Consider the following 25,893-nt stretch of genomic DNA (forward strand, 5'->3'; position numbering starts at 1 on the left):
GACGATAACGCAGTTTCTAGCCTCATAAGTTGCCCATTTTCTTTAGTATCTATTCTTTGAATTATTCCACATAATCTCGAAACTATTGAAAGGAGATTGGCGCTTAAAATCTTCACCATCCCTCTTTTATAAATTTGGGTTATTAAGTTATTATAAATGGGTTATTAAGTTATTTGATTAAGTTATTATAAATTTGATCTTCTGTAATCACTACTATTCATTCATTGACTAAGAATATTTTATATTTCTGCAGATAGCGATATTGTTTGTGTTTTGCACCACCTTTCTTCAAACAACAATATTTGTGAGAAAAACGAATTCCATGGCTTTGAAAATAACCGTCTTAGACGAATCCACAAAATACATTGGACTGACATGATTACGAACGCTTCCATTCACGAAAACACGCAACAGCCATTAGTGACTGGTAAAATTGCAAGTAGTAGATGGTGCTAATGGAGTTGCATGGGTGAAAGATGTCGTCGTGATGACGTTTTGTGCTATCCCTCCCGGCGGTAGATGGCGGGTGACAAAAGCAACGCAAGGACAGTGTATGGAGAATGATTCTATGCTGTTTAAGTTGCCAATAGAAGATAGCCATGGAGAGATAATGGAGGAGATACATCGGTGTCACTTTATGTGCCAGTCAGCATGGAAAGACCCAAGTCTAAGTAAGGACGTAATGCCATTCTATGATTAAAAGCAAAAATAATCCTCGCTGGCCTGGGGTGAAGCTCCGGACTTCTCGTTAATTAATCAAAGCTTATATCTGTAGCCTAAAAGAGCTGTAAAAAACATTTCTGCTGTGATTTTAACATATATTTTACCGTTCAAAACAAATCAATAAACTAAAAAAATATTTTCAACATAACTTTTTGAGTTGAATTTTGTAATTCTATAAATTGAATAAAGACTTAAAATGAATAAGTATAAATTAAACTAAATTATCTATAGATTACAGTTTGAAGCTATCTTCTTTAGGTTTGTTTGTACATTTAAAGAAACAGCTAAATTATTAAATCCAATGAGTATGAGTAACTTATATGGGTGGAAACTGCCTCTAGTGTCAGGAAAAAAAAAACACATCAACGCCATCAAGCGTTTGACGACATTTCATTTTTCTGACAGTAACTGAGATCAGACACTTGTAACTGCACTAATTTTACCAACTACACAAATTAAATTAATTATTCTTACTATTACACTGAAAAAAAAATGCCAGTGTCGTCAATCGCTCGATGGCGTTGAGGTTTTTTTGTCGATATTAGCGCCAGTCTTCAATCTTTAAGTTACCCATATTCTTTGTATTAAATCCTATTTTGTTTCTGAAATTAATTTAAAAGCATCAGGAAGGAACAGTTCAACTCTTGAGAACTGTCACTGAAAAATGAGACTTCAGAATATTACGACCTGACAGCGAAAGATCCTATTTCATAAGAAGCCCAAATTTTGCAGACATTTTGCGATACAGCTTAGTTTTTTTTTTTAGCTCTTTCGACGGATGTACGCGAAGACTCCGTACGACCCTCTGTTGCTTAGCAACATGATATTCATTTTTATCCTAATCATCACATCAGCACGTTGCCTGAAATCGAAATTATCCTAGGAGCAAAGATATCTTATTCCGCTTATTTGTTTCGCCAAACGGGCAAAGCAAAAATTAGGCTAATATAATTTTGTTAATTTACCTAAGGAGCTGTCAAAACTTGCTTTCAAAATCATTGATTGCGTTTTTCTCAGATTAAATTCTCAAGGAGTAAGACGATTTTGCTCTCAGTTCATGATATGCAACTTGGTAACGGCATTAAAATCATAATCCTTTCAATGGATATACTTTATTTTACTTCCTAGGTTTGGTTTTGAGGGTCTTAGACTTCAAAACACTGGAAGGCAATAATTATACGAGTGATACAAAAGCCAAGTTTGCAAGATTCGAAGGTTTGCACCAAGCAAATTCTCATTTATGACTGCCAAAGGTATGAGCTGCCACCAAATTAAAACAAAGAACAGCAGTTCCCCCAAAATTGAGGAGCTGCTGGCCAAGTAAATTCTTCGTGGGGGAAAAAACATCCCACTGGGACTACATAAAAAATATTTTCACTTTTTTGGCATTAATACATAAAATTATTAAGACTAAGGAATAAATATCAGTATACGTATATTAAACTCACAATTCAAGGTCATTCGTTTTTGTTTTCAGTAAAGTGCAAATCGTGTTGTAGTCTTCAGAAGGCTATGGTCTATGGTCTTAATTTTTGCTCGTTTTTAGTTTTACTTGGTTATTTATTGTAACTTTTGTTCATTTTGGGTGTCATTTATTCAATGATGGCGATTTATGGTAGTTTTACGCTTGGAAGATTATTTGGCTTTATTTCTGCTCATCTACTTTCAGCCGCAACTACTTACGATAGTTTCATTGACCCCAGGGAATCCACCCTCCTTGGACTAATATTGGGGAGTAAAATCGTCCCTCAAGTGTGTATTTGTGAATTGTATCACTGCAATCAACCTAAAGAAAATCAACTAGTCACCAGAGAATCCGGTGAATTTTATTCTGAGGGATTTTCCACGGGGAGAATCTTTCGTGGTACGGGAATTTTCCGGGGGGGGGGGAGGAACTTTACAGGGGAAATTTGCCAGTTTTCTACGGGATAAATTCTCCAGAGGGAATTTTCGGAAGGAGCAACTTTCTACGAAGGGGCGGGGTATTTGCAGAAAATCTTTTCCTCGGAGGAGGGGATTTCCTGCATGATTTTAAAAATAAAACAGAAATTGTAAGTGCGATTAGAAAAAATTTTCATCCGGAATCGTCCGCAAGAAATTTTCGTTAGGAATATTTAGCTAGAATATAATTGGCTGGGGGAAATTTTCCTGGCGAGGAGTGGGAGGGGTATTTTTCGTAGGAATTACTTTCCATGGAGGGGATGTTCCGTGGGAGAGGGAGCAATTTGTCATGGAGGGAGAGCCGGATTCCCGGTATTATTTAAAACAATCCGAAATTAAATACAGAAAAACAAACAAATTTTTTCAACTGAAAGAAAAGAGCAAATCAAAACTTAAAACGAACAGAAATTATTACGTATATGAGGGGGGTTGCGCCCTCCTTAATACCTACTTCTTTAAGTTAAAGTTTGACTTTGTGTCCCAATTCTAAGGTTCTAAAAACCATAGCGTAAAGAGCGAGGTATTAAGGAGGGGGCAACCCCTCTTGATATACATAATAATTTCTTTTCGTTTTAAGTTTTGACGTTGCTCCTTACTTTCAGTTGAAAAAACTTGTTTTTTTTTATTTAATTTACCTAAACAGCATTGATAGAGAGGCATTAAAAAAAACAGTAGCATGTACTCTTTTGCAAGAACAGAGGGGAAAACACGTTGCTCCCTTTCCACAAAAACAAAATCATAAGCCCTATGAATGATATCCATGGATTGGTTAACAGATTACATTGACGTTCAATGAAATAGGGTGGGAAAGGAAGGCTTAAGACCTGTCGCCCCAAAATCTTCAGATTTATACAATTGTTCCTTTATCCCTTATATTTTTGAAATCAAACCCCTGTCCCTCTTGGAAAGATACTTCTGAACACGTACCTGGTGTCATGCAAAGAGCTATAATTCCGTTTGCAAAAAGGGCCTAAGTTCACTTTTTTCCGAAAATGAGTTAAGCATATGGTTCGAAAGAGTTCGAAGGGGTGTATTGATTGTTCTATTCAAAAGGGTATTATATTTATTTTGACCGAGATACAAATGTGTTCCAAAAGGGCGTAAGTCCCTTATCTCCGAAGTAGCGAACAATTCAGCATTTAGACATTTCAAGCGATTTTCGATCGAAAAGTTAACTAGGAATCACTCTTTAAATATTCAAGTTTCTTAAATTCTGATTTTTGAAAAAGGTTTTTTCATTGATCGTTTTCATTTTCTTTTCACTCTCCAGTAAAGTTAGGAAAAGTAGACTTATGCCCTTTTTGTAAAACGCCACGAAATTGATCCCACAAATTCTCTTTTCATTATCTTCTTATATTCATAAAATTTATAGCCCTTTTTAAATTCGAGAATAAATTCCTGACAACAAAAGAGCGAGATTCTGAAAAACAAGACACTTAAACGGCAATTAAAATATATTTTAAAAAGTTTAAACACGTTGTTTTCTTGCTTTCACCAATGAACTAGCGCAACATATTGGTTAGTTACAGCACCAGAATAAATGCATCTTAGAAACAAACACATAAAATATCGACTTTGAGTCTTTGAAACAGAAAAAAAAGTTCGACGCCACTAAAAAAAAGGTCACTATCCATTTTTCACTCCTCTTTCAGTCGTCTGTAAATTGTTTGAATATAAGTAAAAACACACTTCCAATCTGGTTTGCGCATTGTCACCATGTCATCTACGTCTAATAACGGGGCAATTCCAGCTCTCTCACTGAAAAACAAAATAATTAGATATTGCGACGTGGGATTGTCCTTTTCGGCCAACCGTCTAGGGCTAAACAGAAAGCAGGTCGTCCATGGTTGGGATGGGAGAATGTCGTAAAGAAAGATTTAGAGGAAAATGGGAACTTCCTGGGAGGGTGTAAAGAGGGAGGCTTTGAATAAATTAGGATGGAGGAGAAGCGTCCGTAGCTGTGTTGGTCTCAGGCAACTAGGTGCTGCGGTGAGCTGTTGTTCGTAGTAGTAAATTATTGGATATACAAGGTGTCCCAAAAAGAATACCGGATTTGAATCTACTAAACATCGAATTTATTCATTAGAAATAAGGAAACAAAAGACACCAGTCTCTTTAAGAGATTTTGCAATTGTACATAAAACACGACATCGAGCATACCCCCCCCCCCTATACTAGCCCTACAGATAGTTATTCTATCCATGGAATATAGTCTGATAAAATTTGCCCGATTTTCTATAAAGGGGGAAACCCCTAAAAATTATGGAATATTAATGAAAATCGCACCATCGTATATAACTTATCAGAAAACCCTACTATAGAGGTTTCAAGCTCCCATCTCCAAAAATGTGGAATCTTGCATTTTTAGCCAGAATAAACACGCATCCGTGATCTTACTCTGGCAAAGAATACAAAATTCCGTATTTTTGCTTATGGGAGCTTGAAATCTCTAAAGTACGGTTCTCCGATATACTGAACATGATGGTACGATTTTCATTAAGATTCCGTGACTTTGTGGGGGTGTTTTCCCCCTTTATCGAAAATCAGGCAAATTTTAGTTGGTTGTAAGAGGAAGAGTTCACTTTTTTTCTTTTATTTTCGTTCTTGAATGTGTGTAGCCATCTGATTTGAGCTGATAAATGGCATCAGGTATCTCAATATATATATATACATATACATATATATATATATATATATATATATATATATATATATATATATATATATATATATATATATATATATATATATATATATATATATATATATATATAGAGAGAGAGAGAGAGAGAGAGATTGCTTGCGTTGGAGGTCGACTCTTGCTGATAGAAGGGCTTCGCCAAGCGTGGAACACTATATAGTGACCCAGGCTAGCACAAAACCTCTATACAAATAGAGATCTCTGGATTCTGACTCCACTGTTCTCTGCCACCATAAGTTCTCTGTTTAAGCTTCAGAAGAAGTTCTTAGCTCCCAACCTACACTGACGGAACCTATTGCTTTTCCTGGGACATTAAAATTTCGATTATTTAAATAATGTGAAAATTGTGACATGGCACGGTACGACGTTTTGAACTAAACTTATTAAAAGGTTCAGAAACTCATTTTCCAAAGTTAGGAAACATTAAATTTGGTGATATTGACCATTCATTCAAATAGAGATGATGGGGTAGATAGGCGGGGAGTAGGAAACATGATGAATACGGAAGTCTCTAAGTCTTGCTTATGTTGAGGAGGAGTTGATATAATAGAGTTCTAGTTGATCCTTTTGCGACCAAAAAGCACAAAGTGGTGGCAGTCATAGTGGCATACACTCTCATAGAATTGACTGATGGATGTACTAGTGTCTCCAAAAGTTTTACTTAAAGTTACTGGAAGTGGGCACTCATAGAAGAGGTGGCGAAAAAAGAAGACACCTTAGACCTCCGCTGCCTACGTTATATACCTCAAAATAGCAGTAGGTCTACAATTCCCTATAGCGAAGTAAAACGTCGTAATGGACAGTCTGAGGAGTTATCCTTCGTCATTCTGTTTTGTTTTTTTGACCCCGAAATACAAATTCAGCCAACCGGGGCTCGTGAGAGCGATTTTACAAAATAATCGTCTAATCGACTCTTCCTTATACTCTTCTACCAAATATTGTACAGTCCCCAAGGTAAGATAAGGTGATACACTCTCTTCTGCAGGCCACCATCATCCTGGAGATGACAGTAAGAAGGACAGAAGAATACTTGACAGAATTCACGGGATATAGAACCATGGGAGGGCTCAGAGGCTTTGATTTCGGGGGGGGGGAGGTATCCACCTGTATTTTTGTGCCCCTACCCCCTTGATTTTGGAAAAAAAACTTTTTTGGTATTTACATTGCAAGAATAAAAAATAACAACAAATTTGTTCCCCCTGGATATAAACAAATAAATTTTGACCCCAACCTTCCTCAATTATCGTAGTTTGACACCACTGGAGAGACTTTTAGACGCTTGGTTGGAGATGGGACAGAGATTAACTGAAGATGACCAGGAAAGCTGAAGTGGACAGAAGAAATTGTTATTGGAAGTGATTGCAAGATTCCTTGGTGCCAGGCAAGACTACCGGCTAGACAGTCATCATCAATTTCCCACCCAAAGTAAAAGTATTCTTTTGAGCCAGCTTAATACAAAAAGATACTTTTAACATACAGAATATTTGAGTTAAAACAGTATTACAGGGGAAAAAATACTCGGAACAAAATTTTTCTCTCGAATTACAAAAAAGCTAAAATTTTACACTTGTAATTCAAAAGGAAAAATACAGTCTTCATATTTTCTACAAAATTTTCTTCAATCCTCCCTAAAATTTACGACCCCACATACTTCTTCATTATTAAACTAAAATTTTAGACAAGACCATGGGCATAGGGGGGGGGGTGTGCAGGGGAGGGCAGCGGCCCCCCCCCTAGACCTTCAAATTTACATTAGATATGGCTGAAAAAGCAGATGGTTTGGAAAAAGCAGTTGATAAAACTCCACCCCACTATCGACTGCCCCCCCCCTAGACAATATGCTGCCTAATGCTGCCCATGGACAAGACCCCAATCAATACCAATATTGAAAAAAAGAATAAATGTTACTACAATTTTAACGTTCTAAGATTTTAAGTAACTCGTAAAATTAACAGCATAAGTAGGTGAATTTCCACAGGCGAAGTTTCAAAGTTATGACATAATAAAAACTTCAAAGTTTTGACAATCAAAATTTCAATGTTAAATACTTACTCGGCAGTTTTAAAAGCTAGGTCAAGATTATATCTTCGATTTTTCGGTTCCAAAGAGTCAAAGTCGAAGGCATCAGGGTAGAAATGATGAATTAAGGCACAAAAAGCAAGGCCGTCCGTCCAACTAGTACTGAAGTCCGTTATTTGTACATTCTAGAAAGAAAATTTGAAGTGAGAACAGAATTCATTTGAACGGCTATATTTCGACCGTTGAGAGGCTAGTTTGGGTATGGACATAAAACAAATGACTGAGAAAATGCAGAAAGAAGATTGCTAGATATCACAAAAATTTCTAGAATTATTTGGTGTCTGATATACGATAAGTTTTCAAATTTTGTTCAGAGTGAGCTAAGTCAAATTGCCTTATAAAAGGATCGTGGAGCGTTAGATGGAAAAAAGATTATTTTTTTTTTTTGGCAAATTATTCTTTCTTAAGAAAAGACTTAAATAATATTTAAAGACAATAAAGAAATATTTACCCTAACTGAAATTTGCTTTTCATTTGTCGACATTCACTATTTTTTGCTTACAATATCTTGTATGTATGTTTGTGCATAAGTGCATTTGTGCTTTGTATAGGCCCATGAGCATAGATTATGTTCATTAGTTTATTTCTGAATGGACTTCATCAAGTTGGTTTCGAAAAAAATTGCCAAAAAATAGCATTAAATAGCTATTTTTGCTTTAGATACAAAAAATAACTTTTCGTTTTTTTTAAAGATTAAAATAAAATCTACAGAAAATGAACAAATGCATTATCATAACCAAAATTCCTCATCAGTTTGTTGACATTCCCTATTTTTGCAACGCATTATTGTGCACTACTATCTTACATGCACAATTAATGGACTCAATTACACATTATCTTCAGAAGATGAAGAAGTATTACACAAAGAACAAAATAAGTCATCAATATACTTAATTTTAGAAATACTCGTAAATCCTGGAAATTCCAATGTAAAAGTGAAGCTTAATATAGAGGTAAAAAAAAAATTGCACAGAATATATATTACAGTCTGAAATTTCTCAACAAATAGGGGAAACCTTCTATGGTTAAGCGGACTGTCTATACAGTATTCTGAAATTGGGAGCCGGCGTTTCCCCCGACTAATTCCAACCCCATGGAAAATTTCCTCATACGCAAAATTGAGCAGCCACATAGAAAGTACAAAGTAGGTACCTCAAAGTGTTGATCAGATGTCCGATCTCAGATATCTGGGGGGAAGCCTGGGGGAAAAATCCCCCCAGGGAATTTTTCGCAGGGGGGATTTTCTGGGGGGACGCCTAGACCCATGGAAATTAATTACTAAAGAACATTCCGAAGCATTAGCTGCAGAGACGAATGGAGACTTTTAGAACACTCTATGTACCCCTAGAGGGTCTAATGTAGGGAAACCCATAATTAGTAGATTAAGTCTAGAAGTAACATATTATATTGGTTGGAATACGTTACTTTTAATTCTATAAACGCGAACATTCGAATTAAACTTGAATGATAATTAATTATTTCCGAAAACAAAGATAAATAATTCTTATCCTTCTTTCTACAATTTTCATAACGTGAAGGAAAAGCGGAAACTCAAACAAAATGCTTTAGATTATATCTTTGCTAAAACGGCACATCTTGCATAAGATTACTATACCAGAACCCAGCCAGAACAATCGTTTACTAAACAAAGATTAGGGGTAAATAGAACCTGCCGAGGGTTTGATGGTGGTATCTAATTTTTTTTTTTTTTAGGTCGCTCTTTGAAGCCAAGAAGACAATAGCGAAGATAGGCTTTTTAAAGTTATGCTTTAATTTTTTTTTTTTTTTGCATTTCTATTGGTCCAAAATGATAAATGGAAATGATTACTTTAAGTTTAGGGGCGGGGGGGGCTGCCTGTAGGGGGTTCCAAGTACACAATTCTACTAAAAGCAATTTTAACTTTTTTATTTTGCAAATAATAAAAATGCTTCCCTTTCATCACTGATGGAAAATATAGACTTAAGGAGGAACAAATGTACTTAGAAGGAGGGTGACGTCATTCATTTGGAAATGGGCACGCAGCTTTTAGGGGAGTAAATGTGAAAAATTATTCATTAACTGATGAATTTAGGAGAATGAGGGGATATCAAAGAAACTAGTAGGGGCATGGAGGCATGGAGCCTAAGGCTAGTATGTGTACCTGCCTTAGTACTTATAAAAAAATATACTTGCCTTTCCAATTCTGTAAATCGTGTTGGCTGTGTCGATATGTTTCTTATTGAAAAAATCACCACAAGAAATTTCTGATGTTGAATGTATTAATTAATGCATCACACTGAAAACTATACATCCTAACAATTAGTAGACAGTTTACCTTATATCCACGAGTACGGCCTTGACACCATTGTAAAATTGCATCTTTCACCGTAACAACACCAGTCTTAGTAGCCGGAGCACCAAAGCTAAAAACGCCAGCACCAGATGAGTTTGGGGTTCTAAGAAAAGGATTAAAGCGTCAAGTATAAGCAAAGCAAAAAAGCTACCAGGTGACTGGTTGATTTTCTTTAGGATGATTGCAGTGATACAATTCACAAATACACACTTGAGGGGACGATTTTACTCCCCAATATTAGTCCAAGGAGCCTCATTCCAACCCGATACTGGAAATTAGTTGCCGAAGCTACACTTTATACGGTTTGGATCATCGTCTAAGAGAACCTCGGATACCCCTACCCCAACTACCAGACATGAATGGACCTTAGACCACATGTTTTTTGTTTTGTTTTTTTTATTCGAAAGGGTGGCAAGATATCGACAGAGATGTGCATATTTTTGAAGGGACCAAAATCCAATTGATGTCCCTCTGGTTCCGTATTTAATATCCTTGGTTTATGCAAACCTGTTACTTTCCAAAGCAAAAGAGAGCAAAATTTTACTTTCCATTTGAAAAATCCGTATACTCTCTGGAAATGTTCTTAAAATGCAACATCTGTTACTATTAAATAACTATTAGTCTAAGGTCCCCCACTCCAACCCAATACTGGATATTAGCTGCCGAAACTGCACTTTATAGGGTTTGGGCCACCCTCCATTGCCTATGAGAACCATGGATACCCCTATCCCAATGACCGGACAAGAATGGACCTTTGACCAGATGCTTTCTTTATTCAAAAGGATGGCAAGATATTGACATACATATTCAAAGGAACCAAAATCGCATTGGCACCCCTCTGGTTCCGTATTTAATATCCTTGGTTTATGCAAACCTATTACTTTCCAAAGTTAAAGAAAGTAGGATTTTACTTTCCGTTTTAAAAATCCGTACACTCTTGGGAATACTCTTAAAATGTAGCATTTGTTAACTATTAAATAACTATTAGTCCAGGGAGCCACACTCCAACCCAATACCGGAAATTAGTTGCCGAAGCTGCACTTTATAGGGTTTGTACCACCCTCCATCGCCAAAGAGAACCGTGGATATCCCAGTAACCGGACATGAATGGACCTTTGTCCAGATACTTTTTCCCAATGACCGGACATGAATGGACCTTTGTCCAGATGCTTTTTCCCAATGACCGGACATGAATGGACCTTTGTCCAGATGCTTTTTCCCAATGACCGGACATGAATGGACCTTTGTCCAGATGCTTTTTCCCAATGACCGGACATGAATGGACCTTTGTCCAGATATTTTTTACTCGAAAGGATGGCAAGATTTTGACATGCATATTCAAAAGGACCAAAAGCCCATTGACGCCCTTCTGGCTATACTACTGCTTCTGTATTTGATATCTGGGGTTCATGCAAACCATTAATAGAATGCGAAACAAATGATATACTGAACATATATTTGAAATTAAAATTTTATTTTCCGTTTGAAAAACCCTACACTCTGGAAATGCTCTTAAATACACCATTTATTAAATAATTGTTATATAGTTATGAGTAAACATAGAGTTCAATACAGATAGTTAAATACAGTTTGTATATCAAAATGTAGTTTGAATTCTTTACTAAATGTTTCAACCAAAATTTTCGAAGCACCAATACAATTAGTCAAAACATTCTTGTTTTAAAAACGAAACCCCAGTTTAGTTTTGAATGCTTTAAGAAATAATACCCTTATAAATGAGCTCAGAGGCCACATAGAATGAATAACTCTTATTCAAATCTGTCAAATGCCTTATTAGCTATGCTTTAGCTTAGTTAGACGATTGATCAAAGTAAAACAGGTTCGATAACCAAAATGGAAGTTCATTTATTGGGTTTGCTCTATCCCACCATGATTCGTCTCGAGAGTTAACTTCCCCTAAAATTAAGCACAGGGACGTCAATTCGAGAAAATACAGGAGGGGCGGGGGCAAATAGTTTCTTCAAAATCTGGGTGGAAGGCAAATTTGCTGTTTTTATTCAATTTTACCAACGAAATACCAAAAAAGGCATTTTCCGCCAAAAATACCTCCCCAAAAAATATTTCAAAATCTAGGGGGATGAACAAAAATATCCAGGGGTACATACCCCACTGCCCGTCCTTAATTGACGCCACTGATTGCCCAATAAAATAAACTATACAAAGGTAAATGAACTTGCAATTTGCGCACAAACGGATTTGTTCCCAATCTTGAAGAGTTACTTATCCAGGTCATTTCTTAATTATCCTTTGTTTAAAAGGACCACAAGACTGTATGATTTTTGATGTGCCGAATTACACACGACTTGGGTACATTTGAGGATAGAGCCAGACAGGAGCACAGATTGGAGGGAGGAGGAGGCAATTGTCCGCTAGATTTATAATAATGTCTTTTTCTTAATGTTTTTATTGAAAAAAAGTTAGCCCCCTAGATTTAAAATATCTTTTCTTGCATCTTCATTGAAAAAAAAAATCCTTGCCCAGCTCAACATTTCCGTTCTTTTTTTGTTGACTAGGATTCAATCTCTTCACTCCAACCTGGCAAAGAGCAAGAGCAAACTCAGTTGGTCAACAGATAGTCATTTAACAACAGCTGATATTTCATGTGGGCCAATTTTAGAAAGTGCGAATAGCCAGAATTTCCCTCGCATTTTGCTCTAAAAAGAAGTCCCTTAAGTAGTGCAAACCAGAGAAATAGAAATGAGCCCAACATGCAACTTGAACCAAAGGCCGGAATTTAAATGGTCATATCTGACCTTGTAACCAATTGTACAGCGTTGACAGTATTCCAATAAAGTGGCCTTAATTTCTTGCACAGATGGTCTATTGAACGTTCTGTAAATTGTATTTGGAATTAAAAGAGCAATACCTACGATTGAAATTTCAGGAGAAAAATTTAAATCGGCTCGTTTATTTTTATTCTCTTATTTTACATATTAAGACGAACTATACCAAAACTTCGAAACTACATATTTACGCATATTAAGTAAGTGGCATATTACGTTTCATTTCTTAAATAAAATCATCATTTGTTTCTGCGTATAAAAATTATGCTTACTAAAAAAACGCCAAAAAAAATTCAGACAAAGATTTAGAAGCACATAGTATTTGGTTAAAGTAATTTTAGTAAATTGTTAGCAGACAAACGTGTTTAAAAATAAGAAATGTGTTAAGGTATTAGATATTGCAAACATTTTTCAAGCAACAAATAAATATGGCGAAGTAATTAATCGGAAGTTATATAAGCTAAGTATAAAAAAGTAAGACAAAATAAATTTAATAATGGAGCTAAGAAAAAGTAAGCATTGCTACAGCTTTGATATCAATTGATCAAGATCTATAGATTTGTCTATCAATATAAATAAATTTGGAGTTGCGATTAAATTTACCAACAGCTAATAATGGTCACTAACATCATTAAAAAAAAAGCTAAAAGTTGTAAACACAAACTGACAAAAGACTAAAAAAAATCTAAGTACTAATAGCTGCAACACTGATTGACAGCGCGGTTGTCAAATACATTTCTGGTGCCAATCTTCAGACTATGCCGAAGAAAAACGATAATGATAAATAAATAAATAAAAGCTAGATTACTGATCAAGAATTAATATATAAACAAAAATAACCAACAGTTAAATAAAACCGTGTTAAAAAAAAGCAAAGAAAAAATGTTTTATATTTGTTTTCAAGGATTGATTTCAACATGTTTAAAAAAATGTTTGATAATATTTTTTGCTAACCCCCTCTTTAAAGAACGTCCTACTTTTCGTTGCACTCCCAGCTGGATTCCAAAAAGCCTAAGATTTGACAACAGTGCCAGTGGTTTTTCATTCCTCTGAGAGTTATCGTAAATTGCCGGTGATGTTTTACATTGCCACAGCAACAAAACGACTAGATAATTTAGATTTCCAAGAGACAATCAGAAGTTAAATTATTTTGACATTTTTCAATTACTTCAAGTCAAATCCGGGCGGAAAAATTCAAACAACATTTTATTTACCAGAAATTTTATTCTAGTTTCTATTATATAAAATTGTTAAACTTGTATTTCAAGTAATTTAATGCAAATTGACGTATATTAGTGAAAATAAAACTACTCATCGAGAGATTATATATAAACAAACATAACCAACTACTATTAAAAACTGTATGGTTCTTATAAAAAAAGGAAAAAATTTGCGGAATAAGCACCGCGGTGAAAAGTCAAAATTAGGAACGGCCTTAACCATCAAACCTTAACTATCAACAGCAAAGAAAATAGTCGCTAGAAAGAACCAATTCTCGGACAATTTAACGCCTTCTTAACTTACTGGCACTGGAATTAAGCAATTAAAAACTACTGGCACTGAAGCCGAATATTGTGCTTTGGCAATCCTGCCGAGGGCAAAACAAAAATCAGGATGTTCTCTAAGAAGGGGGGGGGGGGAGGTTGAGACTTTAAAGACAAAGTTGTGGATGTGGAGACTTCATGAAGGTGAGGTGAACTGTGAAGACAGAGGTTCTGCAGGTGTGCAGAACCTCGTGCTAGCATAAGCACTAGATACCAATATAAGCACATAAGCACTAGATAGCATTAAGTGCTAGCATAGCATAACCAATAGATAAGAAATTATTAGATATATTGTGCAGAAATACAAGAATAAAAAAAAGAAAAGATAGGATGACTAATAAGATAAGGAAATAAATCGATGGGGGTTTCTCAGCCGGTGAAGAAAAGCAGAGAATACAAATACTTATTCAGCACTTCCATAAAAATAGTCATTTAAGACAAGGGTAAAGCTAAACATTGAAGGAAGACAATAAATTCTTCTCTCCCAGAAAAGAAGTCCCTAAACACGCCCATACCTACGTTCTCTTTGCAACAGAAAATAAACTCGAAAGAAATGTCATTTTTAGGTGTGCAAGTGGAGACAGCCCAAAGCCCGATTATTTTCAATTCCCTTGCTCTCCTATACAAATATGTGCACAAAGCAAATTCTTGTGTACAAAATTAAGAAACGTGTTATCTTGCCCTCTTGCCCCAGGGCAAGATATTGCATACTTGTCAGGTTAGTTTTTGGACAGGCATGCCTGCCTAGAGTCTCAGGCATCGTGTTGACCAAGAATTTAAAATTGACATAAGACAGTTAGATTGCTTGTAACGAGAGGCAAACAAGGCACGCCCGCCTATGGTCTTAGGAAGGTTGACCAAGAATATAGAATTGATATAGGAATTGATATTGATATAGGTTGTAAGTTATCCCCTGGGGGCATATAAGGTTTTTACAGAAGGAGTTGTCGTAGGAACTTCAAAAAGGATTCATTCGATTGGACCTCTCAACCTTTGCCCTGGGGGCTCTCGGGAGTTTATCATCCTCAAATACATAATTTCCAGAACTTTCAACTAGATTAAACAAAATAACTATCTCAAAACTTTGATTGAATGTGTTTGGGGAATCGGTGGGTGTGAGAGTGGGGTTAGTTGCTCTCCATTCACTTTCGAGCATTAAAAAGGGTACTAACCCTTTCAATTTGCAATCAAATGAGCCCTTTTTGAAGTTTCTACGACAAAATGTTCTATAAAAACCATATATGCCCCCATGGCATAACTTACAACCCTTGCCCTGAGGGTTGTGTGGGGGAGGGGTTGTCATCCTCAAAAGCCTAATTTCCAGAACTTTCAACTACGTTGAACAAAATGAATATCCCAAAATTTTGGTTGGATGTGTTTAGGGAAATGGTGGGCGTGAGAGGGGGTTAGTTGTTCTTTAATCACCTTCGACTATTAAAAAGGGATCTAGCCTTTTCAATTAACAATCGAATGAATCCTTTTTGAAGTTCCTACGACAACTCCTTCTGTAAAAACCTTATATGCCCCCAGGGGATAACTTACAACCCTTGCCCTGAGGGCTGGGGGGAGTTGTTATTCTTAAAGACCTAATTTCCAAAACTTTCAACTACGTTGAACAAAATGGTTATCTCAAAATCTGATTGGATATGTTTGGAGAAAAGGTGGGCGTTAGAGGGGGGTTAGTTGCCCTCAAATCACTTTCGAGTATTAAAAAGAGCATTAGCCCTTTGAATTTTCAATCGAATGAGCCCATTTTGAAGTTTCTACGACAAAGCTTTCAATAAAAACCTTATATGCCCCCAGTGCATAATTTATAACCCTTGTCCTGAAGACTGTGGGGGAAGTTTCCTGCTGAAAGATATAATTTCCAAAACTTTCAACTACATTGAACAAAATTGAAATCTCAAAATTTTGATTGGATATGTTTGGGGAAATGGTGGGCGTGGAAGGGGTGTTAGTTGCCCTCCAATCACTTTTGACTATTAAAAAGGGCACTAACTGTTTGAATTTCCAATCAAATGAGCTTTTTTAAGATTCTACGACATCGCTTTCTGTAAAAATCTTATATGCCCCCCAGGGCATAACTTACAACCCTTACCCTGAGGGTTGTGGGGAAGTGTCCTCCAAAAATCATAATTTCATAATATCTAGAAATCAACTACCCTGAACAAAATGGCTATCTCAAAATTTTGATTGGAAGTGTCTGGGGAAATGTTGGGCCTAGAAGAGGTGTTAGTTGCCTTCCAATCACTTTCGACTATTAAAAAGGGCACTAACAATTCCAATTTCCAATCGAATGAGCCCTTTTCGAAGTTTCTACAACTCCTTCGATACGAAGTGCCCTGGTCTAAACAAAAAAATAATAATAATACATTGTGTCAACATCGTTCTTTATTTAGGTAGCACTATTGTACTACCTATGATTCTATATCTTGGGCTGCAGTTTGAACAAAAATATACTTTTTAGAAACTTTTTAGCTGCAAATACAACTACGTCCTGTTGGAAAATCAACTACACAACATTCATGGAATGGGAGTATTTTAAAAATTCAAAGATTGACAAGCTGTTGATTCCCAAAGACAACTAAATCTTTGGAGGAATTCTAACATCTTCTGAGGAAAGCTACATATTATAAACCCGTTTGCTACCTTATTTATCAAATTGTTTTTTGGTTTTTTTTTGCCCACGTTTCTTTTTTCAAACTTGTCGCCGGCTACAACCGCAAATAGTATAACAGTATATGTTTTTGTTTATATAAATTTAGCTCCTGGTTCTCCCTACATATATTTTTTTAATGCAAATGGTTAAGTAAGTTTTCACTTTACGAATTAAAAGCAATCTTTCATCTTCTCTCTCTTTGGTATTTTAAAGAGCACCCTAGAAAAAAAGTCTCATCGTCTCTGCCCTGGAACAACCAGCAAGAAATTCAAACTTAAATTTCGTTGGTCGCAGCTATTCAATGAAATATACGTTCTTTTTCAGTTCCGATTTGCATGATGCATGATACCTTTTCTGAACTAGCAAGAATAACAACAAAAGAGCAATACCCTATAATGATTCCCTATTCAACATTCTTTCTAAACATGATACTTACTTTTTAAATCCCTTTCTAACTAACCTGTTTTCTGAGATGGTCTGATTCTTCAAAGAGAGTATGTTTTAAGACTCAAAGATCTAAATATAGATTTTCATATTATATATATCTAGATATTACATATTTATACATCTAGATTTTATATATTTTACTGCACTTTCTTAAACTTTATCCTGAAAGTGACTTCTCCACTCTGAGCAGCAAGTTCTTTTACTAGTACTGTTTGTCTACAAATACGCTGCTATTCGCGAAAATAGATAGTATTTATTTGTTAAGTTTCATTTAACAAGGGGTTTTATTTACGCTATGCTTATATTCCCTGTAAAACATACAACTTAATGACAAGCCTACAGGTGTCAACTGGCACCCCACAGACCACAGGGTTTTATTTATCCTATGCTTATGTTCCCTGTAAAACATACAATTTTATGACAAGCCTACAGCTGTCAACTGGGACCCCACAGACCACTGGGTTTTATATATGCTATGCTTATGTTCCCTGTAAAACATACAATTTTATGACAAGCCTACAGCTGTCAACTGGCACCCCAGAGACCACAGGGTTTTATTTATGCTATGCTTATGTTCCCTGTAAAACATACAATTTTATGACAAGCCTACAGTAGTCAACGGGCACCCCACAGACCACAGGGTTTTATTTACGCTATGCTTATTTTCCCTGTAAAACATACAATTTTATGACAAGCTTACAGCTGTAAACTTGTACCCCACAGACAAGATATTTAAAGCATTGGATTCATTGGTTTCAGAAATATCCATTCAAAGAGCCAAAATTATGATATGGCTATGAATTTCTCTAAAAGAATTATCTAAACTTGCTTAAAATATACAAGAGCCGCGTTTTCAGGCTCAGTGGGTTCGAACACGGGTTGTTCTCGTCTAGTTTCAAATTTCTAGTTTTTCGTCTAGTTTCGGCTAGTTTCAGCGGGCTCGAAGTTTAAACCCCGTGTTTTCCTCGAGAACCCGCTTTGTGAAAACGCTTGATACACTAGACGAGAAAACCCGTGTTCAAAGACGGGTTGTTCACGGCTCAGCGGGTTCGAACACGGGGTGTTCTCGTCTAGTGCAACAAGCGTTGTGCCTCAGTGCATCTAGTGCATCAAACACGGGGTTGAAACTTCGAACCCGCTGAAACTAGACGAAACTAGACGAAAAACTAGAAATTTGAAACTAGACGAGAACAACCCGTGTTCGAACCCGCTGAGCCTGAAAACGTGGCTAAAATCAAATCAAATATGGAAAATGTATTTGGTAAAAAAAACTGAAACTAAACGGCAGGACTGTAACTGAAACTGAACTGACATTAAGATGACAGGTAATAGCATACCAAAACTTAAACAGGTAAAATAAGCTTTAAACAAACAACGGCTTCTGCGTCATATCTATACGTTTACGTCATATTGGGTATTTTTGCACCATACTTAAAAACTTAATCTAAATTAAGGTGACTTAGTACCAGTTCCCTTACGAAATCATAAAGAAGCGAAATTTGTGGATAATATTTAAAAGAGGAAACATTTCCCTCCCTTTGAAAAAAAAAAGTTCCGGAACTATCTGGTTTTATCAGCATCATTCAAATATTGCCATAAAAGTTTTTTGAAAAAATTAAACCATTTTTCTTAGAAATTTGATTCGTTGAATTTCAGCGATGTTTTATGTTACTTATAAATACATTTTTTTCACTGAACATTATTTTTTTTTCACAAGTCTTAACAGTAATGAAAAAACTTACTAAGGAATAATTACTGAGAATATGAATGAAACAAATGACTTACTTGGGAGAAGAAAGAGAATTAGCACGATCTAATTGTTGAAATTTAGAAAAAGCAGATCCACCTGAAAAAGAGACAGAATAAATAAAAATCAATAAAAGAAAAAGAAATTAATTAAATAAATAGAAAAATAGTATACATGAAATTTATCTCTGAAGTAAAATTTCTCAGTGAACCACGTGTCACCATGGGAGGGAGAATTTAAACTAAGTCTACATGCATTCAAAGGAATGTTGTGCAGCTAAGTCTGAAATTTTGGTGCCGTAGGGTGATACAACCATCTTACTGCGGAAACATTTTATATATAATTGAAATATTATTTTATACCCATTTTCTGAGGACATACCACCACCAGCACAAACGCACAGCATAGAAAATAGCACAAACATATCATAAGAATTTAACCTACAACTATTTAAAAACTTTTTTTGGCTTCATTCATTTACATCATAAATAAATGACGTCATTTATAATGCCATTCATTATTAATGATGAAGTCATTTATGTCTCCGTCATTTGTGACTTCATTCATTTATATACGAAATTACATAGCTACACACCGACAGTACGGGATTACGGTCAGTGGACTTTTCTGCAGAAGGGTGAGGTTAAAACATATGAGGGAGCAACTCAACCTGGGAACTTCAGATAAATAAAATTGCCGTTTATTGACAATGCCCTTAATTATTATTATTTTTTTTAAAATTCCGGTACTTATTGGAATATTGTGATTGCCAAAAAACACAAAGGGAGAAAGGAGAGAGTTCATGCGTGCAATATTTCTACAACTGTTTATCATTTACTAAAGATGTTTTTTTAATATATACCACTAAAAATATTACTAAAAACTTTTTATTGACGAAAAACATTACAAAAAAGCTGTTAAACAACTAATTCAGGTGATGCTTAAGCAATTGTGCTGACACTAATACAACAATGGTAGCTCGAGTAAATAAATATCTATTCCTCATGCATCAAATTGTAAATAGAGAACAAGATGTAAATGACATTAACATTAAAAAAAACAACTCAGAAATATAAATTTGATAATGATCCCATATGTGAATAGAAGTACGGATTATGGAAACCGGCCATTTTTTTTTTTCTGAAATATGAACTTTAGCTTCATCCAGGAGGAACAGAGGAATTGTTTAATTAACATAGCTGTTAAATATCTTACTACTGTCACAAATAAATTATGTACTTTTTCAGGGGGTAGGGGGCAGTTTCAGGTATTTCATAAGCGATGTAGAAGAAATGAATACCCTCAAAAAGCCTCACATAACAATGGAGAAATTCATGAGCAGAAACACAAATTCTAGAAAAATATGTTAAATATAGCAGAAAAAGCTGTTCAAAACAAATAATTTAGACCTTTAACATAAATCGAGACGCTGTTTTCATTACAATATTCCGAAGATAGTATTACAGAAAATACAACTTTTTGGGAAGACGAAACGGTAATTTTCACCATTTGTGAACACTGTGGATTTAGAATATATATATATATATATATATATATATATATATATATATATATATATATATATATATATATATATATATATATATATATATATATATATATATATATATATATATATATATATATATATATATATATATATATATATATATATATATATATTTATATATATATATATAGAAAAGGGAGTCCGGTGGCGAAGCCGCCGGGCCCCCAGCACTTGGCAGTCTTCTATACATAGATTATCACTGTCACTTGTCTTCTAAACGCAGACAATTTGAGCCTTTTCTTGATGTCATGACGTCCAAATGGACCTTAAATTAGAAGTGGTCCCTTTGTAAAATTACATGATTTTATTTATTAGACCTTTAACTTTCGCCCCGGCTTGTCCTGTGTCATTATGAAAGACATATTGCCGAACCTTTGTGTCTTTTAAATGTTCAGGTGGTGTGACAAAAACTTACTTTTCTTCCAACGATTTATCTAGTCCAGGTTTTTGATTTTTAAAGGTATGGAAGGCATTGACGACCACCTTTGTTTCTATTAACTGTTCGGGTAGTGGTACATAAAACTTCTTATTTTGCCTTTCCAAAAACTAACCTGACAAGCATGTGCCCAATAAAAGAGTTATGCATACTCCCGCCATTTACCCGTACAGCCCCAGGCATTTAAACATTTGCCTCTCAATTACTTGAACTATCTATCTTGGCTATTCTCTGTCTACAATTAGCCATGTCTTGATGCAACCATATGCAACCTACTGCAAAATACTTGATAACTTCAATTCAAAATCAACGGACTCAAGCAAATTAATGGTCCTATATCAATTCTATATTCTTGGTCAACCTTCCTAAGACCATAGGCGGGCGTGCCTTGTTTGCCTCTCATTACAAGCAATCTAACGGTCTTATGTGAATTTTAAATTCTTGGTCAACATGATGCCTGAGACTCTACACAGGCATGCCTGTCCAAAAAATAACCTGACAAGTATGTGCCCAATAAAAGAGTCATGGATACTCCCGCCATTTACCCGTACAGCCCCAGCAATTTAAACATTTGCCTCTCACTTACTTGAACTATCTGTCTTGGCTTTTCTCTGTCTACAATTAGCCATGTCTTGATGTCACCAGATGCAACCTACTGCAAAATACTTGATAACTTCGATTCAAAATCATTTTTTTTTATTTATTTTTTTTTTGATTATTTTTTATTATGATTTTTTATTTTTTATTATTGACTTTTGTCATTATGAAAGACATATCGTCGAACCTGTGTTTCTTTTAATTGTTCATGTGGTGAGACAAACACTTCTTTTTCTTCCAATGATTTATCTAGTCCATATTTTGATTTTCAAAGGTATGGTAGGCATTGATGACCTTATCCATCTCCAAATCCCAAACCGAATCATTATCGCTATCATTTTCAATTTTGACATGTTTTGATTCTCGTTGTATAGGTTGATTTTCATTGACTCGCTCACATGTATGGTGTCGCATGTCTTCTAACCGCATGTGTCTTTTCTCTTCATTTTCATTTTTGACTTGCTCACATGCTTGATGTCGCATGTCTTCTAACCACGTGTCTTTGCTCTTCATTTTCATTTCTGACAAGCCGCCAGTGTTCTTCTAACCGCGTTTATATTTGCTCTTCATTTTTCATTTTTGACTTGCTCACCTGTTCGGTGTCGCATGTCTTCTAACTGTACGTGTCTTTGCTCTTCATTTTTATTTTTGAAACGCCGCCGCTTTTCTTCTAACCATGCGTCTTTGCTCTTCTTTTTCATTTTTGACTCACTCACTTGCTCGGTGTCGCAAGCCTTCTAACAACGTGTGTCTTTGCTATTCATTCTCATTTTTTAACACGCTCTAATTGTCGTTTTCGCATATCTTCTAACCGCCCGTGTCTTTGCTCTTCATTTTCATTTTTGACACGTCTTTGGATTTTGATTATTTCAGACAATTTAGCAAAGGCCTTTGCTTTAGCTGTCCTTATTGGTGTTGTCGTAATTTATGGTCCAGGTTTTCGAATTTCACATCTTATCACGTTTGATAGTTCAGGTATTGGTTTCAAAGAATCATCATTTATAGTATATATATATTTATATATATATATATATATATATATATATATATATATATATATATATATATATATATATATATATATATATATATATATATATATATATATATATATATATATATATATATATATAGACATAGACATAGACATAGGTTTATTAAGATCGAACAGCGTAGCCATGGCTAATTTATGTCGTCTTTACAACAATATGAGAAGAAAAAAAAAAAATACAAAGAACACTATAAAAACACTAACACGTGAATTCAAATAACACTAAGTCTTGTTGTATGCTTCAACGAAAAAGGGGACAAACGTGTTTTTGTAGCGGTTGGTCCTGCAGACAGGGGGTTGTAGCTTCGACTGGGATCTGGTTCTTTGGTTAACAGGAGCATCAGGTGGGAGGATCAGTTTGTGATGGGGCGAAGATAGCAGTGACTTACCGAGGGACATGATCAGTGATAATCGTCTGTCGCTGAGAGATTCAAGGTTCAGTTCTTGCAAGAGTTTGTTGTATTCGTCACTTCTGTTACCAACGATTATGTTAACAGCTCGTTTCTGCAAAGATTCAAGGTCATCGCAAAGGTAGTGGATGCTCTGGACAAAAGGTCCCCAGACAGCGACGGCATATTCGAGTAGAGGTCTCACATACGTAATATAGGCATTTTTTAGGCTTTGAGTGTCGCAGCCAAACCTGCGCATCAGGACTAGGGTCTGAAGTGATGCATTACCAGCCTTAATAACCTTCTCCACGTGTTCGGTTAATGTGCAGTCCATCGATAATGTGACTCCGAGGATTTTTGCAGATGGAACAATAGGGAAAGGGACTTGCGGGAATTCCAGATCACGTTTTAAGGGGCAAAACCTGAGGATCGTTGATTTATCTGCATTCAGTGTCAACTTGTAACGTTCACAGTCCTCAGAGAAGGATGCCAGAAGGGTCTCGCTGAACTGACGTTCGATTACACCTTCTCTCACGAGGTATTTGAGGACAAATGATAAATCGTCGACGAATTTGAGTCGCTCTTCGAAATTCTGAAGGAGGAAGTTGATGAGGAAGATAAATATGAAACCAGCAAGTCTTGTACCCTGAGGGGCTCCACAGGTAAGTTTAGACCAGTATGAGATCAACTCACCTTCAAACACTGGAAATACACACTGCATTCTGTCCTGAAGGAAGCTCATCACTAATGCAAGAGACCGCTTCTGTGCGCCCAGTGCTCGCATATTTTTTGCTGCCGTAAGATGACAAATCAGGTCAAATGCCTTCCTGAAATCGGCGAGAGCTAGGTCGATGAAGGTACTGCCCTTGTCAAGCCACTTAAAGATAATGTCAACTAGGCGCACGAGGTATATCGAGGTATTGCAACCTTTGAGGCCGCCATACTGGTAACGGTCTATGTTTTCCCGCGTTTGCTTGAGCAATTCACGCAGGATGAATGACTCGGTGACTTTTGCAAAGGTAGATGTGATTGATATCGGTCGTAACTCGTTGCAAGATTTGGGTGTTTTAGTCTTCGGTATAACACGCACAAATGCGCGTTTCCAGCACGACGGGAAAGTTGACTGGGCGAAACATTCGCTGATGATGTGTCCAAGTGGCTTGGCAAGGAAAAGAGAGAACTCTCGTATTAACCTTATAGGTAGCTCTTCAGGAAAAGAGCTACTGGATGGACACAACTTGTTCAGCTCATTGAAAACTTGATACTCAACTATTTCGATTTCACCTTCGTCAGGGCATATTGACAGTAGATTCTCTATTTCAGTGTTAGTTGGGGCAGGAAAGGATGTACAAATGTCAGTAAAGTAATTGTTGACGTCATTTGCACTCACGAGTGACCCATCATCGTTCAGAATACGGATACTGGATGATACTGTTTTTCCAGCAATCTGCCTCACTAGACGGTGCCATTTACGGGGATCCTTTTTTATTTCAGTGTCCAAAAGGGATTTTCCGAAGGACTTTCTTGCCTCGCGACAAAGGCTAACGATTTTGTTTCTTAATAATCGTAACGACGTTGCGTCACCACTTGACTGCCTTACAGTGGTTTTTTTGCGAATCAGCTGTTTTATTTTTGGAGTGATCCAGGGCTTGTCAGATTCGCTCACGACAAATTGCTTTTCCGGGAAAACTTCTAAGTATTTCTCATAGAGTAGGGACTGAAATATTTCTGCTTTCCTGTTGACATCGCTTTCGTTGTATACTTCGCTGAAGCAGTGAGTACCGACCCACATTCCGTACGTATTAATAGCAGACCTCGTGATAGGTCTCCGGAGTACTTTTATTTTCTTAAGCTTCCTGATTTCACTTTTTGCCTTCATCAGCAGAGTGTGATGGTCCGATTTGCCCAATGGCCCGTTCGAAGACACGTCTTTGTAATATGGAGCAAGGTTTGTAAGAATAAGGTCAAGGGTACTCCCGGTCACATGGGTGGGTATCTTGACCACTTGTGACATACCCAGCGTATTAGCAAGCCATTGTTTCTTTGTTTGGTTGAAGTCACCAGCTATTATGAAGCCCGGGCGGCTATACCGCTGACGTAATGTGTCTAACGTAGACTGAAGGTAGGATACCAACAGCCGTCTGTTCTTGGCACTTTCAGGATAGTAGATACTTGCAATAATGATGCAAGAGACATCTCGTGGTAAATGTTTTGGCTTGCATAATGCCCAGATCGCTTCATGGTGAGGGTCATTGAAGTTATCTAAATATTTGCAGGGGATATCATCGCGTACATACAGGGCAACACCTCCGCCAATCCTGTCTGTTCTAGTGTTCAAGAAAATCTTGTAACCAGCCATCCTTCCACTTGTTTCGTCGAGCTGCCATGTTTCGGTAATTGCGGCGATATGGATATTATTCTGACGTAGAATGACATCTAACTCATCTACTTTATTCGTTAGTGAGCGGACATTGCTCAGAAGGAAGTTGGGAAGTTGGTGTTTACAAGAGAGAACCTGCGGCGATAATACTGGAGGACAATCAGACCCGAAATCATTGGTAGGATCATTGTTGTCAGGGACCAGCCGGGGCGGTAGGCTCACGCGCGGGATTGAGACTAAACACCTCTCACGCTTAGGCTTTTGGCTGGCCAATCGTCCGTAGGTGACTAACACGTCAATCTTAAATTTCTTTCTGCCACCTCTGCGTCCTCTTCTTCTTCGCTTGCGAACGAAGGGAATGTCATCTATATTTTTATAAATTCTTAGTGTGACGAGTGTGGCTATGACAGATGGCGCCAAAACAGCAAAAGAAATGAAAGTACCTTTTTTGCATTGATCAATCCAGTTTTCAGCAGCAGCCTCAGTCACAAA

The 25,893-nt window shown here is 36.4% G+C and overlaps 1 protein-coding gene across 6 annotated transcripts in view; it reads right to left on the reverse strand.

Annotated features, from left to right (window-relative positions):
- Positions 1-4,100: 4,100 nt before the first annotated feature.
- The window catches only part of LOC148954345 (uncharacterized), a 361,915-nt gene continuing 340,122 nt past the window's right edge, over positions 4,101-25,893 (reverse strand). For 3 of the 6 annotated variants that reach the window (XM_089086288.1, XM_089086287.1, XM_089086285.1), the window contains 4 exons: positions 19,017-19,077; positions 9,760-9,880; positions 7,418-7,569; positions 4,101-4,422 (listed from right to left, as the gene is read on the reverse strand). In XM_089086288.1, the coding sequence (XP_088942414.1) occupies positions 4,302-4,422; positions 7,418-7,569; positions 9,760-9,880; positions 19,017-19,077 (455 nt within the window). In that variant the 3' untranslated portion in view covers positions 4,101-4,301. Of the gene's footprint in view, positions 4,423-7,417; positions 7,570-9,759; positions 9,881-12,551; positions 12,631-19,016; positions 19,078-25,893 lie in introns of those variants that run through there. The other 3 variants (XM_089086286.1, XM_089086290.1, XR_016141509.1) reach the window with 3 other exon arrangements.

Source organism: Artemia sp. Qi Xiang Cuo, chromosome 3 (assembly GCF_049724085.1).
Source record: "Artemia sp. Qi Xiang Cuo chromosome 3, ASM4972408v1, whole genome shotgun sequence".
Classification (NCBI taxonomy): domain Eukaryota; kingdom Metazoa; phylum Arthropoda; class Branchiopoda; order Anostraca; family Artemiidae; genus Artemia; species Artemia sp. Qi Xiang Cuo.